This window comes from Eublepharis macularius, chromosome 3 (genome assembly GCF_028583425.1).
Source record: "Eublepharis macularius isolate TG4126 chromosome 3, MPM_Emac_v1.0, whole genome shotgun sequence".
In the NCBI taxonomy this organism is placed as follows: domain Eukaryota; kingdom Metazoa; phylum Chordata; class Lepidosauria; order Squamata; family Eublepharidae; genus Eublepharis; species Eublepharis macularius.
In genome coordinates, this window is record NC_072792.1 from 182,045,950 (window position 1) to 182,073,004 (window position 27,055).

The following is a 27,055-nucleotide window of genomic DNA, read 5'->3' on the forward strand; positions in this document are numbered from 1 at the left end:
GATTGGGCCATTAGCAGAGTCTGTCGTTTAGCAGAGGAGGCATGATTATAGGTGGCTGTGAGCTGGTTCTGCTGGCTGGTGCGTGTGCAGGAATGAAAATAACAAAAGCATGCACTTGGTTTATATTTAGAAAAGAAATAAGAGTTCTTTATTGCAGGAACTCCATACTCTGATAGGAAAGGAGGAGAGACAGAGCCTAACTACCTATCTAGTCTAAGGATGGACATGGATTGTAGGGAAAGGCCTGCATCCATGCTGCCATGATGGAGGGAGGAGAAGGAAAGAGGGGTTGCCTGGAACAAAGCCAGGAAGAGAAGACGTGAGAGGGAGGAAGTCTGGAGGAGGAAATCCTGAGAATAGCAATCTGCATATCAAAGGACAGTCAGAGTAGCAAACAGCAAACACAGTGCCCTGATAGTGTGAGGAACACTCTCTTTCTAACTCTTTGGTTTGTACCCTTCTTAAACCTGAGGAGAGGGACAGCATTAAATCCTCCTCTTCCAACATGTCCCCAAACTGGGTCAGGGCTCGCCACCTCCCGTGTCCCCCTGCTGTTGTTGCTCCTGGAGGCATTGGAAGGTTCCGATGGTTGTTGCACCAGATGAACGCAACTTCCTGGCCCAGAGGCTGTCAGGAGGACAGGCCCCCGCTCACCAGTCTTTCATTCAGACTGCACTCCCTTTCTGGCCCAGGACAGGAAGGTTCTGGAAATCCCATGCCCCTTCTTCATAAAGTTGTTCAGGAATAGCCACCCGTTAGTGAAACCAGGACCTGGCAAAACACTTCTCATGAGACGATGCTAAGAATATTCCCTCTCCTGGACTTCAATTTACTGAGGTGACCTTGTCCTCGAGGCTCATTCTATGCAGGAAAAGGCAGGACAAAGAGAATATATAAGGAAAAAACATCTTTCCCCATTAAAAACTCAGCCCTGCCCCCAAGTGCCAGCCCAAAGGAAAGGCCTCACAACGTTGCTGGGAAATGTTCCAGCTGCGTTTGGAGCCCGTAGATTAAACTGGGAGTGCTGGAAGCCGACCAGTGGCCTCCTGGAAACCATAGCTAGTTTCCAGTGTAATTGGAAGCAGGAAGGGCTTTTTTTCTGGGAAAAGAGGTGGTGGAACTCAGTGGGCTGCCCTCGACGAAAATGGTCACATGGCTGGAGGCCCCGCCCCCTGATCTCCAGACAGAGGGGAGTTTAGATCACCCTCCGTGCCAGTGGCACAGAGGGCAATCTAAACTCCCCGCAGTCTGGAGATCAGGGGGCGGGGCCTCCAGCCATGTGACCATTTTCAAGAAGTTCTGGAACTCCATTCCACCGCGTTCCAGCTGAAAAAAAGCCCTGGAAGCAGGGCTCCAGCTCACACCAGTTCTACATTCATCATAGCCTACAGTGAAATCCTAAACAGAGTTACTCCAATCTAAGTCCATTGATTTCAATGGGCTTAGATTGGAGTAACTCTGCTTAGGATTTCACTGCTACAATCTAAGGGGGAAAGGGAAGGCAGGCGAGCTGTGCAGGCCATGGGGCCCCACGGCACTGAAAGCACCTCTGCCCCCCCTTTCTCAACCATCACTTGGATTGCCCTCGGAAAAAGGATGCCCGGATGATAGATAAAGAGAAGAAAACCACAAGTCAGTTCAAGCTGGATTTTCGTCAGGGGCCAAGATAACGGATGACCTGCATTATTAGCTACTGTATTATTAATAGAATGGATCAGGCAGAAACGGGCCTCGGTGGAAATTAAAATGTACACTCCCTTTATATTAAAATTGCAAAAACAGGACCAAAAAGGCTACCCGCTGAAAGCACAAACCCTAGACGGGAATGCATACATCGTTAGGTTTTAATCAAGAGAGCTGCTGGACCTGGAAGGATACTTCACCCGCTCTTTAATGAAATTGTTGCTTATATTTTAATAAACAGTCTTTCTGCCCAGAAGGTTCCTGGCGCACAAATTCTAAGCCCCTGCGCCAAAGGGCTGGAACAACCCTGCCTGGCAGCCAGGCTCACATTAACCGTTGCCAGACCGATATTAGTATCGATTGCTGTAACCGGATTTGCATCTCTTTCCAGCAAACACTGAAAAGGGAGGGGGACAAAATCCACATACAAGAAACAGGCGGCTCAGCCGAGGGAAAGAAAAAGATTCAGGACCCCAAGAGGCCAGAATATGTTGTTCCCTCGCACAGCCCCATCATCAGCTTCTTTTACAGAACGTGCTTTCGAAGGAGGAAGAAGCAAACCCACCTTTTAGAAAGGTATGTTTGCAAATGAGCCGGCGAAAGCCTTATTTTTTAAAATATAGTTGGCTTTGAAATCAGAACCCACACTGAGTAATTCAGCACACGGGTCACTTAGTAATGGTGTCGAAATTCATTGTTATCTAATTTGCAATTTCGACAGCTTGTGGTGCTCAGCTGCTTTACAAATTGAGCAATATTTCCCCAAGAAGCTATTCTCCATCTTGGGGAATATCAGTCAAGATTCGGAGCAGGTAAAGGCTAAGAGGAAGCTGTGGGAGATGCAGTTTGCCAGGGTACTCAATTAGCGATACAGACACCCTAAAACACACCTACCTGAGTATTCAAGCACCATAGGAAACTACATTTCCCAGGATCCCCAGAACGCATGGGAAGCATACCAGGCATTCCTGGCATGGATGGCCCCAGCTAACCTAATCTCGTCAGATCTCAGAAGCTAAGCAGGGTTGGTCCTGGTCAGTACTTGGATGGGAGACTACCAAGAAAGTCCAGGGATGCTATGCAGAGGCAGGCAACAGCAAACTACCTGTTTGTCCCTTGCCTTGAAACTCCTACGGGAGGTAACAGCAACAAGAGAATAAAATAGAGGAGGAGGGAACAACGGAAGCAGCTTTAAGTTCCTTCAAGAAAGGTCAGGATCAAAACGTATCAGAGATAAAGAAGCTCTATGTGGCTGGGAATTATGTGTCACAGAAGACTATGTTTATTTTAACTCTAGTGTTACACACACACATGATTTTGGAATCACCACTTTAAGTGATGCAAACCACTCAACAGATTGCATTGTGTTTAGAGATAGGCACGAACCGGAATACAAACCAAAGTTCATCACGAACCCGGCCACTTTTGGGTCGCAGCTCATTTCTAACGAACCGTGATGAACCGCTATAATTTTTAGAGCAGTTTGTTTGTTTTGTTTTTCAGTTTCGATCAATCTGTTACCTAGGCAACAGGGGGGGTTGACTTTCTGCAGACCTTCTGCAGCCCCTAGAAGTGACGTATACACAAACCAAATGAACTGGTTCACAAACTGGGTAAGTTCATGGCGATTCGTGGTTCGTGGTATGCGATGAACCACGAACTGCAACAAACCACCATTTTCCTGGTTCATGCTCATCTCTAATTGTGTCCCAAATTAACAGACAAGACGATAACAAATCACAAAAATTAAGAATCACAGTTATACTAAGCTAAACCCAGTACTTTTTCAAAGTGACATTGGTTTCGACCCAGCCAGCTTCTTTGTTCAATCTCACCCAGTTCCCATCCTTAGTACAACCATCACCTCACATGTGTGGCCCGTTGTGGTGGTCAAAGGGGTCTCCTCCTTCTATCTTCAACAGCAGAAAAACTGGCTATGCCCCACCCATTGTGCTTTTCAACTTGGAAATAGCAGTGGCAGAAATTCTGTGCCAAAATATATTGTCTAGAAGACATTCCTTCAAAGTGTTTACCAGCAGGAGCAAAATACGCCTGCATATTTTCACAGCCTGTCCTGGATTAAGCGACCAAGCAAACTTGTCCAGAAGTGAAGGCGGCACATCACCAAAATGTACTTGGGCATGCCGGCCTGGCACATGCCATTATATATTTCAGCTCTTAACGAGAACACACCTGACAATAGACTTTAATCGTGTGCTGCTAAATGTTCCATGAAACGTTTTGTAAAAACTAATGACGTGTTGATAATGGCAGATCTGGTGACGGTGCTGAGAGAATGAAATAATGGCTGAAAAGCGCATGGAGACACCCACAATATGTGGCTAAGAACAACGAAGGGCGAGATTAAGTGAGGCTTTTTGCAGGCTGCCAAGCATGGCTTCCCAAAAAAGAAAAAAGCTCCATTTACCTGGGGCGTAGCCGGGGCTGGTAGTTGGATACATGTTTGGGTTATAGGTAGGGGCAGCCGTGGGATATCCAGCGGGATAACCTGCGAAGAGAGAAGAGATTATTTAATTGGCAGGAGAATCTCAGCGAGCCAAAGAACAGCAGCAAAGGGATTCTACGGCGGTTAAAGAGTCAACTCGAAACAAGTCCCCAAGTTCCAGGCTGTATCAATTCCCCAATGAATAATAAAAACATACACCCCTTTCCTTGTTTTATTGTTCACCATAATTTCTGTAAACACCTAGCATGCAAAATACTTTACAGCTTCTCTTCTGGTCCAGCATACCTCACACAACAGAGCTATGTTCTATTTTATGCTCACAACTACCGAATGGGGAAGTTTAGACTGAGCACCTGCAGCTTGCCTGAAAGCCAGGCGGGCATCTTTCAAGCAGGACTTGTGCCTGAAACTAGCACTTTAATCAGGGGGGATGTTAGGCGCAGAGTCAACCTATGCTGCCGTCACACTCTGGCTGATGCAGGGAACTGAGCAATGACTCCAGTTAACAAAAGTGTTTTCTGCATGCACACTTAAACCGGGTTTTCTGGATATTCGATCCGCTTTGGGCCTCTGCAGGGCTCATTTTGAGGGGGAACGCGCAGGAACGCAATTCCGGCAGTTCCCCAAAGAGGTCACATGACAGGTGGCCCCACCCACCTGACTCAGCCATTTTGGGCTTCTTTCAGCCTGGATTGGGGCCAAAACAGCCCAGATCGGCCTCTTGATGGGTGGTGGATCACTCTCCCGCTCAGCAGCGGCCTGATCCTGACCATTTTGGGCCCCTTTTCGGCCAATTTCAGCCCCTTTTTGCCATTTTGGGCCCAAATTCGGCCCTGAATAGCCAGGATTGGGTCCAAAACAGCCAGGATAGGTGATGTCAGGGGGTGGCATATGCAAATCACTTATGCTAACGATAAACTTCTGGTGATGGCAAGGGGCGTGGCATATGCTAATGAGTTATGCTAATGAGCCCCTCCAGCTCTTTTTCTATTAAATGACTCCTGGGCCTCTGTAATACCGCACTCGAGAGTTTTGAACCCAAGTGGTGTCTGTTTATTTTCTCTGCGCAAGAAAAAAATGTCCCATTTCTACGCGGGATTTCTGAGGAACACATCAGTCCTGTCAGTTGATCGGATGAGAAAACAACATTTTTTGTTGTTTTTTTAAAGCCACCAACATTGCGACTTTGCACTGTTGCTGTTTAAAATAAAAAAAATTTAAAAAACAGAAAAGAATGGACTAAAAAGTACAGGAAGCACAAAAGGGAACTTTAAAATATCACGTGAGATTCAGGGCTCTCTGTAGAGTTTTTGTGTTCGTCATACTGCAGCCTTTCCCTCCATTCAATTGCAAGTTTTTTTTTTAAAGGCACCAACTTTGCAACATTGTTGTTTAAGAACAAAATTTAAAAATTCAGGAAAAAACTGAACTGGTTGCTATTCAACCAATCAGGGAGCAGGGGGATAAAAGGGAGGGTGAAAGAAAGGCAGGGTCAGGCGTCACATCAAAGGAAGCATTCTGCGCTTCAAAAAAAGCCCTGGTTTAACTTTGCTTGAAAAAAACACATTGGGGTTATGTACGTAGGGAGAAAAGCTGCAAAAAAGCTAGGGAAAGATTGATTCTGTGCCTGATTTGATCTTTCTCCATGTAGAATGCAAAAAAAAAAAAAAAAAGTCCAGAAAACAGTTTAGAGACTGAATTGGGGTATTCTGACCATGTGTGCGGAAGTCTGGAGAGAAATCGATGCAGTATGGGGCCAAATACCAATGAAAATGCCCAGTACGGAAAAGATCGATTATAGGCCGGAACACGTTATGTGATATGCCTTGACCCTGCATGCACTTACTTCCTTGCTCTGGGAAACCAGGGGATTGTACTCCTGGTGATCTATATCCCACCATCCACCACACCTCACTTCACCCGTTTCTGCCTTACCCATCCCCAGGTTTACAGGAACCAGGTACGAGTCCTTTATGGTTATGCAGAGATGTGAACATGGGTCTCCCACGTACAAAAACAGGGCTATCCTACATTCACCTCCCACCCCTTTTCTCTCAGAGCAGCTTCTGACTTTGCTCTACATCCGAGGAAGAGGAAACCTCGAGCTAATGTGCTGAGTCACCTGGAGCAACTGGCTGCGCATGAACATTCCAAGATATGGCAACTTTCGGCAAATGACACAAAACAGGACTCCAGTGGAACTGTAGAGACTGACAAAATTTGTTCCAGGAGTTCACTGTGTCACATGCACACAGGGTACCTCTGTGAGGCCGATGAGTTTGTAGTAAAGGCTGCAGACAACAGAACAAGAAAACTAGAACTAGAAAAGATAAGGAGGTCTCTCTGGAGACCAAGATCAAAATAATCCAAACTATGGTATTCCCCACTACTATGTATGGATGCGAAAGTTGGACAATGAAGAAAGCTGACGGGAAGAAAACCGATTCATTTGAAATGGGGTGCTGGAGGAGAGTTTTGCGGATACCATGGACGGCCAAAAAGACAAATAAGTGGGTTAGGGTTGCCGGCTCCAAGTTGGGAAATTCCTGAAGATCTGGGGGGTGAAACCTGGAGAAAGTGGGGTTTGGGGAGGGAAAGGACACTGGCATGGCATAATTGCATAGAGTCCACCCCCAAAAGTAGCCATTTTCTCCAGGTGAACTGATCTCTGTGGCCTGGAGACCAGTTGTAATTCCGGGAGATCTTTAGCCACTACCTGGAGGCTGGCAGCCCTAAAGTGGGTACTAGATCAAATCAAGCCTGAATTCTCCCTAGAAGCTAAAATGATAAAACTGAGGCTATCGTACTTTGGTCACATCATGAGAAGATAAGATTCTCTGGAAAAGTCAACAACATTGGGGAAAGTGGAAGGCAGCAGGAAAAGAGGAAGACGATGGCTTGACTCAATAAAAGAGCCATATCCTCTAGTTTGCAGGATCTGAGCATGTCTGTTAATGACAGGACGTTTTGAAGGTCTTTCCTTCACAGGGTCGCCAAGGGTCGGAGGCGACTTGATGGCATATAACGCACACAGGCAACAGAAGTGGGGACAGAGGTACAAAGAGAGTCCCGTTTACAAGAAGATCAACCAATCCACTCAGAGGACCACAATTTTCCTTGACCTGATAAAGTGAGCTGTGACTCATAAAATCTCAAAATAAATGTTATTAGTCTTTAAGGGACCAGACTTTTGCTTTATATTGAGGACCACTTCCAACTGCTGATAGGCAAAGTAGATTTTATAGTACATCAACAGGAGCGATCCTCCCCCAATCTAAGCTTTTTTATTGGACAGTATTTTAAATGGGCCTCTCTTTGTAACACCACACACACACGTGCGCGCACATGCGCATGCATGCACATGAGCACAGACACGCGTGCATGCCCGTGCGCACACCCCTTTCTGTTGCACTATATTAGGTTCAGCGTTAGGTTGATCCATTTCCTCCATGAATTTTCTTGACAGAGTACCTTTTATTGAACAGCGGAACTGCCTGGATCAGCCACGAAGTCTGAGAGATGGAGAGGGGCTGTAGCTAAGCGGAAGAGCAGAAGCTCACTTCTTCAGCCGATATCTGAAGAAGTGAGTTGTGGCTCACAAAAGCTCATACCCTACCACTAATTTTGTTAGTCTTATAGGTGCGAGTGGACTCTTGCTGTTTTCCACTTGATGGACCAACAGCCTGGGCCAGTATGAAGCAGTTTCATCGGTCCATATATACACCTCCCCCCCCCCACAGAAAGTTTTTAAAAGTTTTAGCAAAAGACAGCATTCAAAACAGAAGACGTCAAAAGGTATATAAAAAACATGGTTTACTCACCACCAGAGGGCAAATAGCAAGCCTGTATGGGAACAATTTTAGGGCGGGGGGGGGGGGTAGCCATGTCAGTCTGCATTAGAACAGCAGGATTTGAGCCCAGCGGCATCAGAGAGATCAACAAGATTTTCAGGCTACGGGCTTTGGAGAGTCAGAGCTCCCTTCTTCACACAGAAGTAGGAATGGAGATCCCTGAGCATTTATATCTCAGACAGAAGCTGAGAAGGGTGTTGCAAGGAAGGACATCAGGATACAAAGGTGCAATGCAACTTGATTAGAGCAAAAATGCTAATGAGAAAAGAATCCCAGGTCTCTGTTCAGTCCCGAGGGGTCCATTGTTCTGAATTAGTGAATGAGCGCCATTTTAGCAACCTCGTGAAAGCTTACGATCTGAATAGCTTGTTGGTTTCTAAGGTACCACTGGACTCAAATCCGGCTGTTCTACATGGGAACAGAGGCCTATGCCCACAGCCATGACGGAGCCTACATGTCAACTCTACTTCTCATTATAATACACCAACGCTCAAAACTCACTCTTCATGACACCAGAGTGACATTTGCGAGGAAATGGAAAGAAGACGAATGTCCAACCAAGGAAATTTGGAAAGACAAGATGGAAGAATACGCAGTGATGGCAAAACTGACGAGTTATATAAATAGAAGACCAATAAGTGAATTTGAAGAGAAATGGGGGAATTATTTTGCTTATAAAGAATAAAATAAATAAGATGTTGCAGTTTTATAAAGTAGAACAAGATCACATACTGGCTTATTGCATATAGCTTATAAGAGCTTATAGCCTAACAAGGAGAGAAAGGCATGAATATATAATTAAATATTTAATTGCTAAAATAGTTTGCAGATTTGGAAACATTGATAAAGTTAGGGACAAGTAGAGAGGACTGCTATAGTAATCAGTTATATAAAGAGTTAAGATGAAATAGTGCAGCAATAATGGAATGAGGATTATATATTGATATATTGTTAAATATTGAATATAAAGCTACGATAAGATGGAAATGGGCAAATATTAACGACGAGGTAGATTGCATGATGTATTTAGTTTGGGAAGGTAAATGTGAAAATAAACAGTCGCTGGGATAGCATATGTATTCTTTATTTTAATATTGATTAACTCTGAATAAGATATGTTTTGAGTACTCTGTATTTTAATAACTCTTGTAGTGCAAAATCTTACCCCTCCTGTGACCCTGTATCTCCCCTTCTTCTTTCTGTACCCCTTTTATTTTGAAAATATTTTTAAAAATAAATTTTAAAAAACCCTCACTCATGCCCCCCCCCGTAAAAAGGATAACATCCAAGACACGAATGACCTAGCCCATAAACTTCTAGCAATCTAGCCGCTGAAAAACCCAGGAAGAAGATCACCCAACCTGCTGAAGTGTGGAGTTACCCTCTCATCCACTCTCACGGACATCACATATGTCTCTCTGGGACATGACCGTCTTCCTCTTTCAATGCACGAAGCCTTCTCTTGGAAGTTAATCAGAACCATCCATTTCCACAGCCATTACTGCTGTGCTGGAATAAATAAACTATTTGTCCCGACCTCTCGTTTTCATCAGTGTAACATTCCGCCGCTTAATCGGGTTAATTAAAAATGGTTACAGTTAATGTTGGAGATGCCAGGGATTCGCTAATAGTATGTAAAGCCCGTGCTGTCGAGGAGGTTGTGGGGCGTACAGCGTTCTGGCAAACATCTCCTGGTGTGTTATTTATAGAAAGAGCCACGACAGGCAGAATGCTAATGAGAATGAGGCTAAGTCAAAGGAAGAGAGCTACTCTCGGTTTCTTTTCCCAGCTCCGAGGGAGGCAGCGAGAAGATCTGGGGCGGCCCGTTAAAAATCCTCTGCCATGAAGACTATTCACTTTTCATTTAGCAGACATCCCATCTCCCTCCTGGCTTCCAAACGTTTCACAACACAGACGCTCTTTAGAAGTGACAGTGAGCGACGACTTCCACGGCGGTGATGTACGACCAAAAACCCCTGCTGTTAGGTGAACAGGGCCAACTGCCCAGTGTCCTTACCGCCTTCTTGTTGGCCCCGATTCTGGCCAGGCAATGACTGAAAGGGGGAGACCTGGACAAATGGATTGCACTGTGGTTGCCAACCTCCAGGTGGGAAAGAGATTTACAGTCGTATTGCTTAGTAAGTTTTCATGAATGTTGCTTCTCTTGTTGGACTTTTCTCGTGATACTCCCAGATCTTGCTAACGTCCAGGTGGGGCCTGAAGATCTCCCAGAGTTTCAACTGATCTCCAGACAACAGGGATCCATTCTGCGGCTTTGGGGGGTGGACTCCATCTCCCCTCCATTTGGGGGGAGAGACCTCTGTCCCTGAGGTCTCTCCCCTCCCTAAAATCCACCCTCCACTGGATCCAACCACCAAATCTCCAGGAAATTCCCAACCTGGAATGGGCCACCTTACCTTGCATATCCATAGCAGGCCTTGATGCATTCGCGCACTGGCACAAGGCAGACAGCATCACAGGGTTGGAAGGGACAAAGTATGTTGTTATTATCCCCACAACAAAACACCCTGCGAGGTGGGTGGGGCTGAGAGAGCGCTGAGAGAGCTGTGCCTACCCCAAGGTCACCCAGCTGGCTTCAAGTGGAGGAGTGGGGAATCAAACCCAGTTCTTCAGATTAGAGTCCCGCGCTCTTAACCACTACACCAAACTGGCTCTTTATTTAAAACTCCCAGCTACATATAGGCATCTCAGAAGTGAACGGAAGAAATAAAAACAATGTTGACAAAAACGCCTCATCTCTTTCCATCCTCTAAACTCACGCCCTATCTAGGTGGTATGTAGGGCAGGCACATTATTTCATTACTTGGGGGTAAGCTGGACCAACATACCCCTTCAGAATTGGCTCCCCCTCTCTCCAGCTCCAACCGACTTCCACCAACTGACAAAACCTCTCTCTCTCTCATGTATCAGTTTCACACACACACACACAACCACACACACACACACACAAGATGGCATTTCTCCACAGGCACTTTTGTGCATTTATCTGGACCCAGAATCAGAAATTGTGGAGCATATCAGGAAATGCACCTGCCTGCCTTATTTCCTTTTGTACACATCAGTGGACTCAAAACGTTTTTCATTCACCCAACAGAACTGCACGTTGTTAAGTCTCCAGAAGTAGGAATGATTTCTTTATAGAAAATGCGGAGCGGTGCGATCCTCCCTCTGAATACTGGAAACTCTTTCAGGCGGCAATTCCAGGCCACTGCAATATTTGTTGTTCCTCAAATGCGCTTTTATCTGCGTTTTAAATCCATGTCGATTCACCTGACGTGAAAGGACTCAAGGTGTGCAAAGGATGGCGCCCTTTTGAAGAAAGTGTGAATGGCAAAGGAAGGAGTGCAGCGTTTTAAAAGTCAAGGCGCATAATGAACACACTCATATCTCTGCTCCCTCTCTCAAATCTATTCCAATCAGTCCATGAGGAAGAGTCAGAAACTGCATCAAAACAGACCAATATGCCTTTGATCTACCTCATCTCCCTTCCCTTTTTTAGCTTCAATGCATTGTCTCCATGAATCTGTAGCAGCAATTAGCTCCACGGGCTGCCTATTAATTACCATGCTCCGTTCAAGGTATTGGTTATCACATACAAAGCTCTTCGTGGCCTTGGTCCTGCATACCGACGGGACCGCCTCCCTCCCTATGTTCCTCCCCGGCACCTTCGCTCACCTGAACAGGGTCTCCTGCAGGTGCCACCCTGCACATGGGCGAAATCAACAGCAGCTTGCCCACGGGCTTTCTCTGCGGTGGCCCCCACCCTGTGGAACAGCCTGCCTGAGGAGGTCAGGAGAGCCCCCACTCTCCTAGCTTTCTGCAAACGATGCAAAACCAAATTATTCAAAAAGGCTTTTTACTCAAATAGGAGGGCTGTACTGTAGCAGAGGGGGGCAGTCTCAGGGCCAAGCTACACATGACGAATGACACTTGAACAGCAAGTGTATTTCTCCCTGTTCACTTGCCCTCCACTCAATCCACTTGCCGTTCAAGTGTCATTCGTCATGTGTAGCTTGGCCCTCAGATGTTCCGCTAATGAGTCAGGAACCATAGAATTCACCACTATACACTTCACCACTCCATTGTATAGCTATTGCTACGTCTTTGTGAACTTGTATCTATTTCCCCTACGGCATTGTTTATGGAAATTTTCTTGATATTGACTGTACTAATCTCACACTGTGGTATCCGTCTTGAGTCTCAGTGAGAAAGGCAGACTATAAATGACATAAATAAAAATAAATAACTACATAGCCCACTTTGCCGTCGGAAGTCAAAGCAGATACACAAGACTGGCTCCATGCCAACCTTGGAAGCCAACCCCAGGGACACGACCTCCCATTCCTTCCCTCTTCAGAGCAAATGCCCCCATGCTTCTGTGTCGGTGTTCACCATAGTCAAGAGCAAACGTCCGGCACAGGAAAAGGAAGTAAAAGGCAGCTGAGACAAGTAGCAACAATGCAAAGACCAGGACAACACATATATTCCCTCCCCGCCACCCCGGTGATGGATGAGAAATGCAGTATAGCTTGGTAGGAGCAAAACTATTCGCCTCTGCCCCCCACCACCAGCCGCTCAATTGTAATATAACAGTCTGTTCTATTGAAAATGTCATGCAAGTGCTATTTAGCATTCCAGCATGCCATACGCTCCCTGTAGAGGCAAAGAGCTGCCAATCTGGCTGGGGAAATGTGGCTATTTTCTTAGCTTGCCAGAACAATCCCAGACAAAACTGACAATTATCAAACAACACCTCTGCGCGTCAAAGGCAAACCAGTCACGGCCTCAGCGCAGGAAGGTTTAGAACTCACATTGCCCTTAACCTTCGGATACTTAATTCCTGCCCCCTAATTAACTTCAGACTGTCCATATGCTATTTTGGATGGTTCTGGACTAATACCAGCGAGGCAAATTGCTCTCAAATCCATTCGCTTTTGACAAACACAAAAGCAGATGGTGCGTGCACGGAATATTAGGGAAACCAGTTTTAGAGTGTTAAAAAGGCTTAATGCTTCTCTCTCGGGTCTCCGGGCCAGATTCGAAACGACGCTTCGGGGAAATGGGGAATTCGCAATATCTCAACTGGCAAAGCTACACAGCTGCGTCTGAGAACGAATCCAGCACAAATAATGTCTAATTTCACGGACTGGGAAACCAGGAAGGTCTTGTTCAAAGGGAGAATAAAAGTCATTTGGGCTCTCAACAGGTGGCGTGCCGGAGACATAACTTGCTGCATTATAAGAGCAACTGATGTCATCCCGACCAATATCAAAACGTCAACTTCAGTGACTGCTGGCTTTGTGCTTGAAAGCTTTGGTTATTTTTTTTAACCTAAAAGATATGAATTGTTATACAGACAGGAAGGCAAGGGGCCCAGCCACAAAAATACACAAGAGACTGGTGGTCCATGTATTCTGGCATCCTGTTTCACACGGTGGCTGTCAAATACCCGCTGGAAGACCCAAGTAGAGACCCTGAGGCCAAAGCTTCCTTCTGCTGCAGCAGCTGCTCTCCTGCAACCTGAATTCTGAGCAATGGGGTCCCATGCAGCAAGAAATCAATGCAATAAACAACAAAAGGAGGCACTGGAAATCGGGGCAAATGCTGATTTCAGTATCTTTTTTTGGCACCTTAGAGCTTGCTTATTGTTATATTCTGAGACTGCTTGCGGGGAGGGCGGGATAGAATAAATAAAAATAAAATAAATCTATATACAGCCCTTTCCCCTGTCTGTGATCACATCAAAGGAGAAACCTGCTTTATAACTGTTATGCCTTTTTAAGCCCCAACTCTCCAGTACCTTTGTTACTGCAATACTAAGGGGGCTGGAGAAAAGGAAAACAATGGAACAACTGAACTACGCATACCACTGAAATAAACACATTTTTAGTTGCTTTCATCAAGTGGTTTCTTCACGCCTCATAATAGGCCAAGTGAATGCTGGGTGGCGCCCTGAGTCCGGGCATTGCCCTCACTGAGGACTAGAAGACTAAGCAGTCCCCAAAACCTCAATAATAAAAATAGAAATCAGGAAAAGAAGAAAAAAACAAAAAAAATCCCAAAAAACAAAAACTAAAAAGATTATAAAAATAAAAATCAGGAAAAAAAACATTAAAAAAATCTAAAAACTTACAGAATTAGAAATCAGGGGGGGATTTGTTAGGTGTGACATTTAAGTCCCTAGTTAGGAGGTCTGAAGATGGGGTACCATCACAGCCCCCCAGTTAGTTTTCTTGCTCAGTCCAATGATCTACCCTTCCGCTCCATTCATCTTCAGGTTAATGCCTGGGTAAGCAACAGGTATGTTATTTAGACTGAATTCACTGCTCCAAAAGACACTTCTCACAAATGTCATGTTTGTCACAGCAACATCAGTATTCCCAGCAGAAAACACAAGACACAAAGAAGAGGTGTATGCTCCCAAGTGCTGAGGGGGGAGCACAAGCTGGGGGGCTGGCCAGCTGCTCCTTCTGAGCTGGAAACAGCAACCAACCAGGACTCCCTGGCACTCAGCTTCAAACACAGGGCATGGCTACTCTTCACATTTTGTCTGATTTTTTTGCAACGAATCGTTGCTCCCAAGAAATGGTTTCAAGGCAATCAGCATCTTCGAGGGGCCTGGAGAAACCCAGTCTCAACCGTGGGCTACGAGTGCTCAGTCTTCAATAGCTGTTCTTGAAGTGCAGCAGGGGACCACGGGAAATGCGCTCCAGGACAAATAAGCCTTGGGTGCTCATACACATAAAAGAACAGGAAACCATGCAAATAGCAATAGCGCTGCCCCAACTCTGCTTCGGAATGACTTCTAGAAAGGGAGCAAATCAAGACATCCTAAACTCCACCTGATACACAGTAGTTAGTTTCCAACACACAATATGCTGCCCCAGGGTTGGCCCTGGTTAGTAATTGGATGGGAGACCTCCAAACAAGACTAGGCTTGCAGAGACAGGCAATGGTAAACCACCTCTGTTAGTCTCTTGCCATGAAAACTCCAACAGGGGTCACCATAAGTTAGCTATGACTTGACGGCACTCTCCACTACCACCACCAATCACAGGCTCGTTGGGATACTTTCTTAAGACAGTTTCAGGTTGGTAGCCGTATTGGTCTACAGTAGAAGAGCAAGATTCAGATCCAGTAGCACTTAAAAGACCAACCAGATTTCCAGGGCGTGAGCTTTCGAGAATCAGAGCGCCCTTTGTTAGATATGAGCTTTTGAGAGTCCCCTTCATTGGATATCTGACAAAGGGAGCTCCGATTCTCGAAGGCTCATACCCTGGAAATCTAGTTGGTCTTCAAGATACTACTGGACCCAGATCTCACTTATACAAATTATATGGGTTATGCTGGCTTCAGGACTGCCACAATTACCAGAGTACCGTATCAGATTCAAGGTTTTGGTACTAACCTATAAAGCCCTAAGCGGACTGGGACCTGCATATCTGCGGGACCGTCTCTCCTTATCTATGCCCCAGAGGACACTTCAACCATCATACAAACAACTATTGGTGGCCCCTGGGAGACCTGACTGGCCTCGACCAGAGCCAGGGCCTTTACAGTTCTGGCTTCAGCCTAGTGGAACTCTCTGTCTCTTGAAACCAGGGCCTGGCAAGATTTGTTGTCCTTCCGCCAGGCCTGTAATACAGAGATGTTCCGCCGGGCATACGGTGGAGGCTGGGCCTGGCCTCCACCAGACATGTGAGGGAGGGGAGTCAATAAATTAGTGCTTAACTCCCCCCTCCACTAGATATTACCACCATTCCGTCTTTAGAAGTTTGTTGTATTGAGTGAAGATGAGTTATACTGTGGTTACCACCCTCGTGATATCTTTTTAAACTATTCATATGGGAATTGTAATTTTAATAATGTTTTCATGAATTTGTGAATTCTTGTTTATATTGCTGATTATGTGTTTTAATTGATGTAATCTGCCCTGAGCCCGTTATGCGGAGGGCGGAATAGAAATATAATGAAACAAATAAATAATAAATAAATTAGGTAAATTTTTCCCATGGTGCCTCCCTCATGGTGTGGCACATGCCAAAGGAGCCTGATCAGACTTAACAACAACAAGAACAAGAACAACATTTGATTTATATACCGCCCTTCAGGACAACTTAATGCCCACTCAGAGCGGTTTACAAAGTGTGTTATTATGACGATCACCCTGTGAGGTGGGTGGGGCTGAGAGAGCTCCGAGAAGCTGTGACTGACCCAGCTGGCTTCCAGCGGAGGAGTGGAGAATCAAACCTGGTTCTCCAGATTAGAGTCCTGCCGCTCTTAATAAGAAAAAATAATAATGTATTCAATTTCTGACCAGACTTAACAATAAGAAGAATGACAACAACATTTGATTTATATACCACCCTTCAGGACAAATTAATGCCCACTCAGAGTGGTTTACAAAGTATGTCATTATTATCCCCACAACAAAACACCCTGCGAGGTGGGTGGGGCTGAGAGAGCTCTGAGAGAGCTGTGACTGACCCAAGGTCACCCAGCTGGCTTCAAGTGGCGGAGTGGGGAATCAAACCCGGTTCTCCAGATTAGAGTCCCGCGCTCTTAACCACTACACCAGACTCCTTATGCATCTCCTCTAGGATTTACCAGGCTCTTTTGAATTCCAAAGTAGCCTTGGTTTTCATTTTTGTTTATTGCTGAACTGGGTTCGTGATTTGGGATTGTCACTCACGCCGCACCGAGATCAATGTTCTCAGCATGGTTTTTTGAAAAAAAATGTAGTCTGTCGCAATGTTTGCTGTTTCCTCTGGCCTTAAGTGCATTGTTTTCTACCTTTTTAATCTACTTCCTACATTATGGCTTGTCCTGCCTTAGACAGTATTTTGTTTGTATGGTTTACTAATACTGTAATCCTAGTCCTATTATACTATTTCTGGGATGACTTGTGCTGCCTGATTGAATAGTCTTTTTATATTTTGCAGTCCACCTTGACTTTCATCAAAAAAAAGGCATGCTATAAATAAAGCAGATAAAAACAAACACACACACAAAAGGTGGAGCCGTAACAAAGACAAACACAACGAGGCTAAGTAGCCACTGGTTCTGTGAACCCATTCTTGGGAAAAGGCACCAAAAACTCTGTATCCCCCAGTGAAATAGACGGAACCCACACAACTGCCATTCCATCCTAGGGGCTTCCAGAAGAGACATTCCTAGTTCAATTCATCTTCTCTTTTATAGGCATTTGAAGGAGGTTTTTAAATGTCTAGGTAATAATTCACCATTCCCTGGTCGTTTACAACAGTATTGGCATATAGATAGATTTACACCCTTCCGCAGTCCCGTAATCTTGAATAGGAGAATTGCCGCATAGCTTTGCACAAACTTATTTGTATGCCTACAGATGGCCAAGATTGTGGGCCTAACCTCGTCCACTTGAGAGCAAATGTCGGGGAAAGAAGAATTACAACCAGCGTAATTAGGCAATCTATAATACAGTTTCTCCCAGGAAAAAAGGAAGAGTAAAGCCACGAGGTATAAAAGAAAAATTATGGCCGCATACCGGCTGGATCATTCTTTCATAAATCTTCACCAAGGCACACGTCTCAAGACGGCAGAAGTTGTAATGAAACAGGCTTCTGCAATTAGGATCTCTTTTTCTCTTTTAATCACTTCTTTAGCTTTTGCATTTCCTTTCAGGTGGCATGCATTCAGAGTCACAAATGATCCATGATAAAAAAATCAGCTACTCAATTAAATTAATGCTAGGAAAAGAGGAAGACCCAAAATGAGATGGCAGGACTCAATAAAAGAAGCCACGTCTTCCAGTTTGCAGGATCTGAGCAAGTCTGTTAATGATAGGAGGTTTGGGGGGTCTTTTATTCATAGGGTCACCATAGGTCGGAGGCGACTTGACGGCACATAACACATACAAATTAAATTAAAATGTTGGCTCAATAATTTACCTACTTGGCCTAAATTCTTACACTCAGATGACTTACAGTGAAATCCTAAACAGTTACCCCAGTCTGAGCACTACCTGTAAAAAACAACAGGAAAATCATGGTTTTTTTCCTGATAAACATGATACTCATAGAACCATCTATGTAATAGCGAGATTTCTGAAAGCTCACACCCCAAGAGCAAGTAAGAGACTCCAAATTAATTCATTCTAAGGCTCCACTCATACATTAGAAGTTTTAAAGTGCCTCCTCTGATTTTCACTCTTCGATGCACCCGTTTCAGAAAACTCTAGAGTAAGCGCAATAGATGAAGTGCAGTTGAGCCTCTACACCTGTCAACATATGCAAGAATTATGGTGGGCCTTGGTTAGTAATTGGATGGGAGACCTCCAACGAAGACCAGGGTTGAAAAGATAGGCAATGGCAAACCACCTCAGTTACTGTCTTGCCTTGAAAACTCCACCGGGGTTGCCATAAGTCCGCGATGAATTGACAGCACTCTCCACCACCTTCATGAGTGGTTAGAGTTCCAGATTAGGATGACTTGTGTTCAAATCTCCACTTAGCTATAAAGCTCACAGGGAGACCTTGGATCGGTCGCAGTGCAATCCCTTGCAAAGTTACTCCAGTCTCAGCCCACTGAAATCAATGGGCTTAGGCGAGAATAACTCTGCACAGAATTGCACAGTCAGCCTCTCTCAGTCTAACCTACCTCACAAGGCTGTTAGGAGAATAAAGGAAAAACAATGTATGCTGCTCCTTGAGAGCTCTTTAGAGGAATGGTGGGATAAAAATATTATCACAGCTGCTTTACAATGTGGTCCCTGATGCTGAGCAAGTTGCCTTCATCCAACAAATATGTAAAGAATATGGAAGATAGAATCACATTTATAGGCCTTTGCGCTGGACACAGCTTGGAGCAAACCAATGCCTATGGTTACCATTATGAGTCATTTACTCTGCACATGGCTGGGAGCCCATAAAGTTTATATCCAACTCTGTATTGGGTTTTTGCTAATGTTACGTCTTTGTAAACTTGCATTTATTTATCCTCTGGCGTCGTTGACTGAAACATCCTTGACTAGCAACAAAGCCTGTTGTGGGGGAAAATATAATGGGCTCGAGAAAAGGGAGGGCAGGCAGGCAGGCAGGCATTCCCTCCTGTTCCATCACTGATCCTGGCCGGATGAAGGCAGTGGGCACGAGCATGGACACCTCCTCTGCACCTGATCCCGGCCGAGTGAAGGGGGGCAGGCATTGCCACCTGTTCTATGCCTGATCCCGACTGGGTGAATGAGGGGCGGGCCTTGCCGCCTGCTCCGCGCCTGATCCCGGCTGGGTGAAGCAAGGTTGGGCACTGCCACCTGTTCCACTCCTGATCCTGGCTGGGTGAAGAAGGGATGGGCATTGCTTCCTACTCCACTCCTGATCCTGGCTGGGTGAGGAAGGGATGGGCATTGCCTCCTGCTCCACATCTGCTCCAGGCCGGGTGAAGAGGGGTGGGCATTGTCACCTGCTCCGCATCTGATCCCAAAAAAAGAGAAGCTCTCCCAGGCAAACAAACCTAAACCAAGAATGGTATCCCACAACTGGGAGATATACTAATATAATATAATAATTTAATCAGTGGAAAAGTGCAAAGTGCTACTAGTAATATATCAAATTTTAAGAAATAGTATAATAAATATCTAAGACATATACAAAACTACAATAGTTCCAAAATGGGTAAGACGGCCAAAAATACAATAAATAGTAATATATTCAATTCATTCACCTGGACATTCAACCGGTTAGAGCAAAAAATGTATAAACAATCTTCAAAGCGGTGAGTATCCAAATGTATGACAAAAAGCAATAAAGTCCAAGCTGATTTCTCTGTATTCTCTCTATAGGTGGAGACAGAACAACAGAAGAAAGTTCCAAAGAGTTTCCAGCAGTTAAATATCTCTCAAAGTATCAATAAGCGTACATGTCTTGATTACATTTCTTTTTTCATTTAGGTGGAGCCAGGGTATCGGAAAGGAGATGCCACATTCCAACAAGAAGCCGGCTAATCAATCTCGTTTCATCTACTTAACTTCATCAGGGAATAGAAATAATCCACCATGCATCCACTGGCACACATGCACCCTCTCGTGTGGCAGTGTGCGGCGCAACCTATGCTCTGGATGTGCGCCAAAGCTGATACACTGGCACAATGAAAAAAGAAATAGTCTATAGTCTCCACCTATAGAGAGAATACAGAGATATCAACTTAGACTTTATTGTTTTGTCATGCATTTGGATACTCTCCGCTTTGGAGATTGTTTACATATTTCTTGCTCTAACCTGTTGAATTTCCAGGTGAATGAATTGAATGTATTACTATTTATTGTATCTTTGGCCGTCTTACTCTCATCTGATCCCGGCTGGGTGAAGGGGGAGTATTTACTGCTCCGCATTTGATCCCAGCAGGGTGAAGGGGGGCAGGCATTGCCACCTGCTCCTCTCTTGATCCAAGCTGAGTTAAGGGCATGCGGACACTGCCACCTGCTCCACTCCTGATCGCAGCTGGGTGAAGGTGGGGGGGTGGGCATTACCCCCTGCTCAGCTCCTGATTCCAGCTGGGTGAAGAAAGGGGGGCAGGCATTGCCACCTGCTCCTCTCTTGATCCAAGCTGAGTTAAGGGCATGCGGACACTGCCACCTTCTCCCCTCCTGATCCCAGCTGGGTTAAGGATAGGCGGGCATTACCACCTGCTCCATGCCTGATCCCAGCCTTGGCTTTCTGCTATGGCATGCTCTCTGGAGGTCTGGCTGTCTCATCCGGGCTTCCTTCCACAGCAGTGCCCTCTAGTGGTGCATCAGGGTAGGAAGTGAGTTGTCTTGAATATGCTTAGCCTTTTATATAGTAGGATATTGACTGTGGTAATCTCACTCTATGTAATCAGCCTTGAGTCTCAGCGAGAATAGCGGACTGAAAATGACATAAATAAAATAAATAAATATATATTTTCGAGCATAGGTTTACCTCCTTGTCACCAGGCAGACATTGGGACCAAGAACTGACTTGTTGGCTGGCAGCAGGAAAAGGAACTGGAATTTGGGGCCTGTGGAGGGCTTGGAGCAGTTCAGCACCAAGGCTAGCAACAGGCCTAAAGTAGTGCTATGGGAAAATCAGCCTCTTTAGCCCTGCCTCTCCATTAAGGCAGCCAATCATTTCAAACAGCAGTGCCTTAAAATGGAATCCCGCACAACATTGGCTGGTCCCCTCATATGCCTTCTCTGCATCAGCAAGAGAGGAAGGAACCACCCTGCTTGGGAGGTTCTTCAGAGATTGGCAATGGCTGCCCTGCTCTGGAGACATATTGGAAAGAATTTCCCCAAAATACTAGGTAGTGGGAGACCACAGTCCGTGATCAGAGGTGATCCCCCAATCCAGCAAAGAATACTTAACGGATTTGGGGAAGGTTTCCTGGGCACCCTGGTGGTGGTGGGAAGTATCAACAAGTCATAGCTTGCAGTCACTCCACTGGCTACCTATCAGTTACCGTGCTCAATTCAAGGTATTGGTTATCACAAAGCTCTTCCTGGCCAGCATACCTACAGGACCGCCTCTCTCCCTATGTTTCTTCACGGCAGCTTCACTCATCTGAACAGGGTCTCCTGCAGGTATCATGGGCAAAATCAACAGCAACCCATACAGGGCTTTCTCTGTGGTGGCCCCTACCCTGTGGAATAGCCTGCCTGAGGAGGTCAGGAGAGCCCCCACTCTCCTGGTTTGCCGTAAATGATGCAAACCCAAATTAATCAAAAAGGTTTTTTACTCAGATAGGAGAGCTCTGTTGTAGGGAGGGGGTCTCAGATACTTCGCTAATGAGTTAGGGACCATAGACTTCACCACAATGTTGCCTTACATACTATCTGTTGCCTTAAGTATGTGCTCCTATGTGCTACCTGTGCTTCAAGTATGATCCTACTGGGTAGTTATATGTTGTCTAATGTCAGCCCTAAAATTGCTTATGGTCTGTTTCAACATTTCTTCAACTCTGTGTTGTATTCTTGCTAATGCTATATGTCTTTGTAAACTTGTATTTATTTTCCCTATGGCATTGTTTATGGAAATGTCCTTGATACCGACTGTACTAATTGCACACTCTAATTCGTTTTGTGTCTCAGTGGGAAAGGTAGACTATGAATGAATGAATGAATGAATGAATGAATGGTAACCCCTGCTGGGGTTTTAACAGAAGTAGTTTGCCACTGGCCGCCTCTTCAACCATGGACTTCACTGGAGGTTATAGTTGACTCATGGTGACCCCTGGCAAAGTTTTCATGGCAAGAGACTAACAGAGGTGGTTGGCCATTGCCTGCCTCTGCAACCCTGGTCTTCGTTGCAGGTCTCCCATCCAGTTACTAACCAAGGCTGACCCTGCTTAGCTTCTGAGATCTGATGTGATTCGGCTTGTCTGGGCTATCCACCGTAGGACCGTAGTCCTATTATGACTGTGCTTTCATTGATGAATATATTGCAGAAATTTCTTGCAAAGGCTGAGGAAGTAAATAAGACGAGAACATCAAAAGTTTCCTTTAATGGGCTAAGATAGCTCTTCCATCACCAAGATACACATTCAGGAATTTCCTATACCCCTGTCTCAGCAGCACAGCTAACATTCAATATTCAGCAGCTTGATTTCATGTTTCTTTCTCACACCCACTCCTGCCTTTTAAGTTCCTGCATGCCGCGCTTAATTGCTTTTCTAACCTCTTCAGTATAATCTCTTTTCCCTGTTGTTGTAAGGATTACGGCCAAATAAAAGGTAAAGCTACATTTTATTAATATGGAAATCAGACATCAACTCTCACATGAAATTGGGGGGGTTGTTCCTACACTTCCTGCTTTGCGCTCCGTCTTTGGAAGATTATAAATCTAAGGAGTAATAAAAGGTGGCTTGAAGCTAATAAGCTTTCTAATCTTTCTTGGAAATTATGCTGTGAATGTAAAGGTGGCATAGAAGAAAGCGTCGGACCTGATCTTGAATGAAGAGATGCCATTGCATCATAGACTGCCTTTTCTGCCAAGGCAACTACGTGCAACTAGATACAGTCCGCCGCAACCTGTGCTCCCATTAGCCCTGTCACGTTAAGCTTTTCTGCAGCCCCTCACCTGGGTCTGTGAACGTCTTCTAGAGAACTGGCCTCGATTTACATTCCTGCTCTCCCACTTGCTGATTCCGGCCTGTTCTTATGCACATACTAATATGAGCTACAGGGAATTTTCTCTCGTATTTGCAGTGGCTATCCAGGGTGTGGAGTAGGGTATTCACTCCTTGCTGAGATTTCTTAACTGTTGATGCTAGGAACTTAAAAAGCCTCCTTTCACGTACAAAAATTGTACTGAGTCATATATCCTCCCAGAATATTTTCATGCACAGCCCCTGCCTTTCTCCCACTAAAGAACCTCCTATCTAAATACTTAACGACTAGAGACAGGCATGAACTCGGAAAATAGAGGTTTGTTGCGGTTTGTGTTTCATCGCGTTTCACGAACCACCATGAACTTGCCCGGTTCGTGAACCAGTTTGTTTGGTTCGTTACTTCCGGGGCTGCAGAAGGTCTGCAGAAAGCCCACCCCCCACATTGCCTAGGTAACAGATTGATCAGTGCCAAGCTGTCTGCAGTGGCGAACTGAAAAACGAACCATATGAACTGCTTTAAAAATCATAGTGGTTTGTCACAGTTCATCAGAAATGAGCTCCGACAAAGCATCGGTTTGCGAATCAATAACCAGCCCGATTTGTGATGAGATTTGGTTCGTATTTCGGTTTCTGCCCATCTCAACTTACGTTTTATCCAATCAACATCCCATCTACAGCAGTTAAGAACAGAACTTTCGTGAATAAACTGATACTGGTAGCAATCCAAATGGAGGACTGTGATCAGGGAGGCTTGGATTCAAGGCCCCACCCATCCATAAAGCTCATTTGGGACAGTTCTATACTCTCTCTGCCTAACCTACTTCAAAGGGATGGTGCAAAGATGAGATGGAAGGGGTGTATGGCTCAGTGGAAGAGATTAGACATGGGCACGAACAGAAAAAAACCCTAACATGGTGTTCATTGTTCGTTGCCATCCACGAACAACAAACGAAGAACATTGACGAACATGACCTGTTCATGAACATGTTCGTTGTTCGTTGGGGCCAGCAGGCTCTCCTCCAGCCATCAAGATCCCTACTGCACCACTCCCAGAAACCCTACCTGAGCAGGCAGCAGGAAAGGTACCAGTAATAAATAATAGCTTGGCCCAGAGCCTGGCAACAGCCCTGGAACTTGAAGAGGTAGATCCCTATCCCACCACACACAAAGAAAATTCAAGCTCCAATGCACTCTCCCTGACTCTCTCTCAAAATGCCAATAACAACTGTCTCTCCCTCTCCACTGTCTGCAAAACCAGAGCTGGGAGCCCCCTCCCCCCTGCTTTTTGCTTCCTTGTAACAAATTTGGAGCTCCACACTTGAAAGGAATACCTGCCTATCAAGCGAAATTGGGCTTCGATTGGGGTTTCCAGGGCAACAGCAGGAGTTCAGACAGAGTTCAGGCAGTCCCTGCCTCCGGTTGCCAAGGGAATTGATTGCAGGTTCCAGACTGTCTGGCTTGACGAACAGCAACGAATGAGGCTTGCAACGACCACCTGTTCGTTTAGAATGGGGCCTCAGGAACAGCTTGTCCGCGAAGAGCTGATTGGGCTGTTTGTGGCTTTTTTTAGTTCGTATTGCTGTTCGTGCCCATCTCTAGTAGAGCTCATGTTTTGCATATGCAGAGGCCTATGTTCAAGGCTCTATTAGAAGGGCCTCTGGTTGTGATTGGTTGGTTGGTTGGTTGGTTGGTTGAGTGAGTGAGTGTCCACCTTTCTCACTAAGCTCCAAGGTCCAATTACACAGTGCAAGCAACTAGGCAAGATCTCTTTACCCGAGGACTTGGAGAACTGCTTGCTTCCCAGACTATACAAGACAGAAAGATACACCAGCCCAAATACGTGGGAACAAACATGGTACCCCCCTTCCTTTGTAAATGCTGATCAGCCCAGCCATGTTCTGTAGAGGAAGGAAGGAAGGAAGGAAGGAAGGAAGGAAGGAAGGAAGGAAGGAAGGAAGGAAGGAAGGAAGGAAGGAAGGAAGGAAGGAAGGAAGGAAGGAAGGAAGGAAGGAAGGGGCCTAAATGATACCATGGCTCCCTGATTATCAACACAATGAAAATACCACAAACTTTGTTTTTAAACTGAGTTTAAATAGCCAGGGCATCATTTCCAGAAGATACCTACGTTAGAGTAGCATGCAACCAATAATAAAGACTCTCTCAGCACCTGAAAAAAAAAATCATTTGCCGCACGATGAGCCACAATTATTGTCGTAACTGACAAAGAAGATTCCTGCCTTCTGTAAATAAATGTGCAGGTCACAACAGGCAAGTCCTAACCAGCACTTCCTATTGTCTATGGAAGGCGGAAATGAATAGTGAGGACTTACGAGAGCAGCTCTCCTATTCTTGCTGATGTTTAAAACACTCCCGTACACATGAAGGCAACACTTCGGTGCCTCTTTCAGTAACACAAGAGCAGAAAGCTCTGACGAGCTGTGAAGCAGAACAAAACTCAACAAACAAAGCATCTAAGAGATTGGCGGAGGGGAGTTTTCTGTTCTACCTTGCGCCAGAAAGATATTGCCCTCCTTCACAGAGAACGGTCTCCTTAAACCCTTGCCTTTATCCCGTGTGGCTTTAGACGATCAAATGTTTTGAAACACCTAAGCAATTCAGCCGCAAGGAGGCTTCGATCTGCCTTGAGAAAATTAACGGAGGCGTCATCCGCCTGACGTTTTGAAGATGAAGAGAACCTGCCAGGCTCGTGGTGGAAGACCAAGCGGGCTCAGTTGTTGCTGATCGGTAATATAATCCTGAGATTTCCACTTCCCGGATTCATATGGATAATTCAGTGAATTCAACCTGAGATGCACTCGGAAATGTGGGGTGTACAACTTCTCAGTTAGGTCCATGACCTCGTGGCTTATTAAATCTGCCAAAGGCGGTCTGATAGAATGTATGGTGCCACTTATTAACAGTCCCTTGGAAGGAAGGCATGGCACCTCCAGCTCTGAATATCTAGATCCCTTTCAATCTGGAGTCAGACAGGAACACCATATGGATACTGTCTTAGATGGAACACCGTATGAACACCATATGGATACTGTCTTAGATGATCTATGCCAACCAACCAACAGGAGAAGCATGCCCCAGCTGGTCCACCTGGAATAATAATAACAACACCTGATTTATATACTGCCCTTCAGGACAACTTAACACCCACTCAGAGTGGTTAACAAAGTGTTACTATTATCTACACAACAGACACCCTGTGAGGTGGGTGGGGCTGAGAGAGCTCCTAGAAGCTGTGGCTGACCCAAGGTCACCCAGCTGGCTTCGAGCAGAGGAGTGGGGAATCAGACCTGGCTTTCCAAATTAGAGTCCTGCTGCTGTTAACTACTACACCGAACTGGCCTTTGATACTATCAAACCACGGTATGCTTCCAGATGCTCCAGTGGGATGGCCCTGAAAGGACCACTGGCTCTGCTGCTTCCGTGATGGCAGGTACCAGGTGGTATGCCCGGATGCTTCAGCTCAGACCCTTGGTGTCATGTCTGAGCCCCATCCATGCCAATTTTGATTCTGTTCTGCTGAACACAGTGTACCTTGCTCTAGCTCAATATCACTTTGCTAGTGTCATAACTATTCTTTTCTCAGGCTTTCACAGGTTGGACTTTAACAGCTTCCAGTGTTTATGACCTTGTGCTCATTCCCAGACACTGCTGAGTCTTGCTTCCTAGTAACTCAACGTGATATCACAAATACGTGAAACGTTCTCATGCCAAGAGAGAGCTAAACTATTGTTTACGGTTGGGGGGGGGGGAGAAAGGTGTAAACTAGAATGTTAAAAGAGAACTTTATCTCACATGATGTCATTCCTATCAACTTCTACTCTTGCTGCTTAGACGTCTATCTTGCTTCTGTCCTATGGACCTATATATGGAAATGATCTGATTTCTGAATGAAAGCCATTTTGACCAAGAACTTGTG

At 45.4% G+C, this 27,055-nt stretch overlaps 1 protein-coding gene across 2 annotated transcripts in view; it reads right to left on the minus strand.

Moving 5' to 3' along the window:
• Positions 1–27,055, minus strand: part of FAM168A (family with sequence similarity 168 member A) — a 230,042-nt gene that overhangs the window by 40,222 nt on the left and 162,765 nt on the right. For both annotated transcript variants that reach the window (XM_054973531.1, XM_054973530.1), the window contains exon 4: positions 4,112–4,192. In XM_054973531.1, coding sequence (XP_054829506.1) covers positions 4,112–4,192 — 81 coding nt within the window. The remainder of the gene's footprint in view (positions 1–4,111; positions 4,193–27,055) is intronic.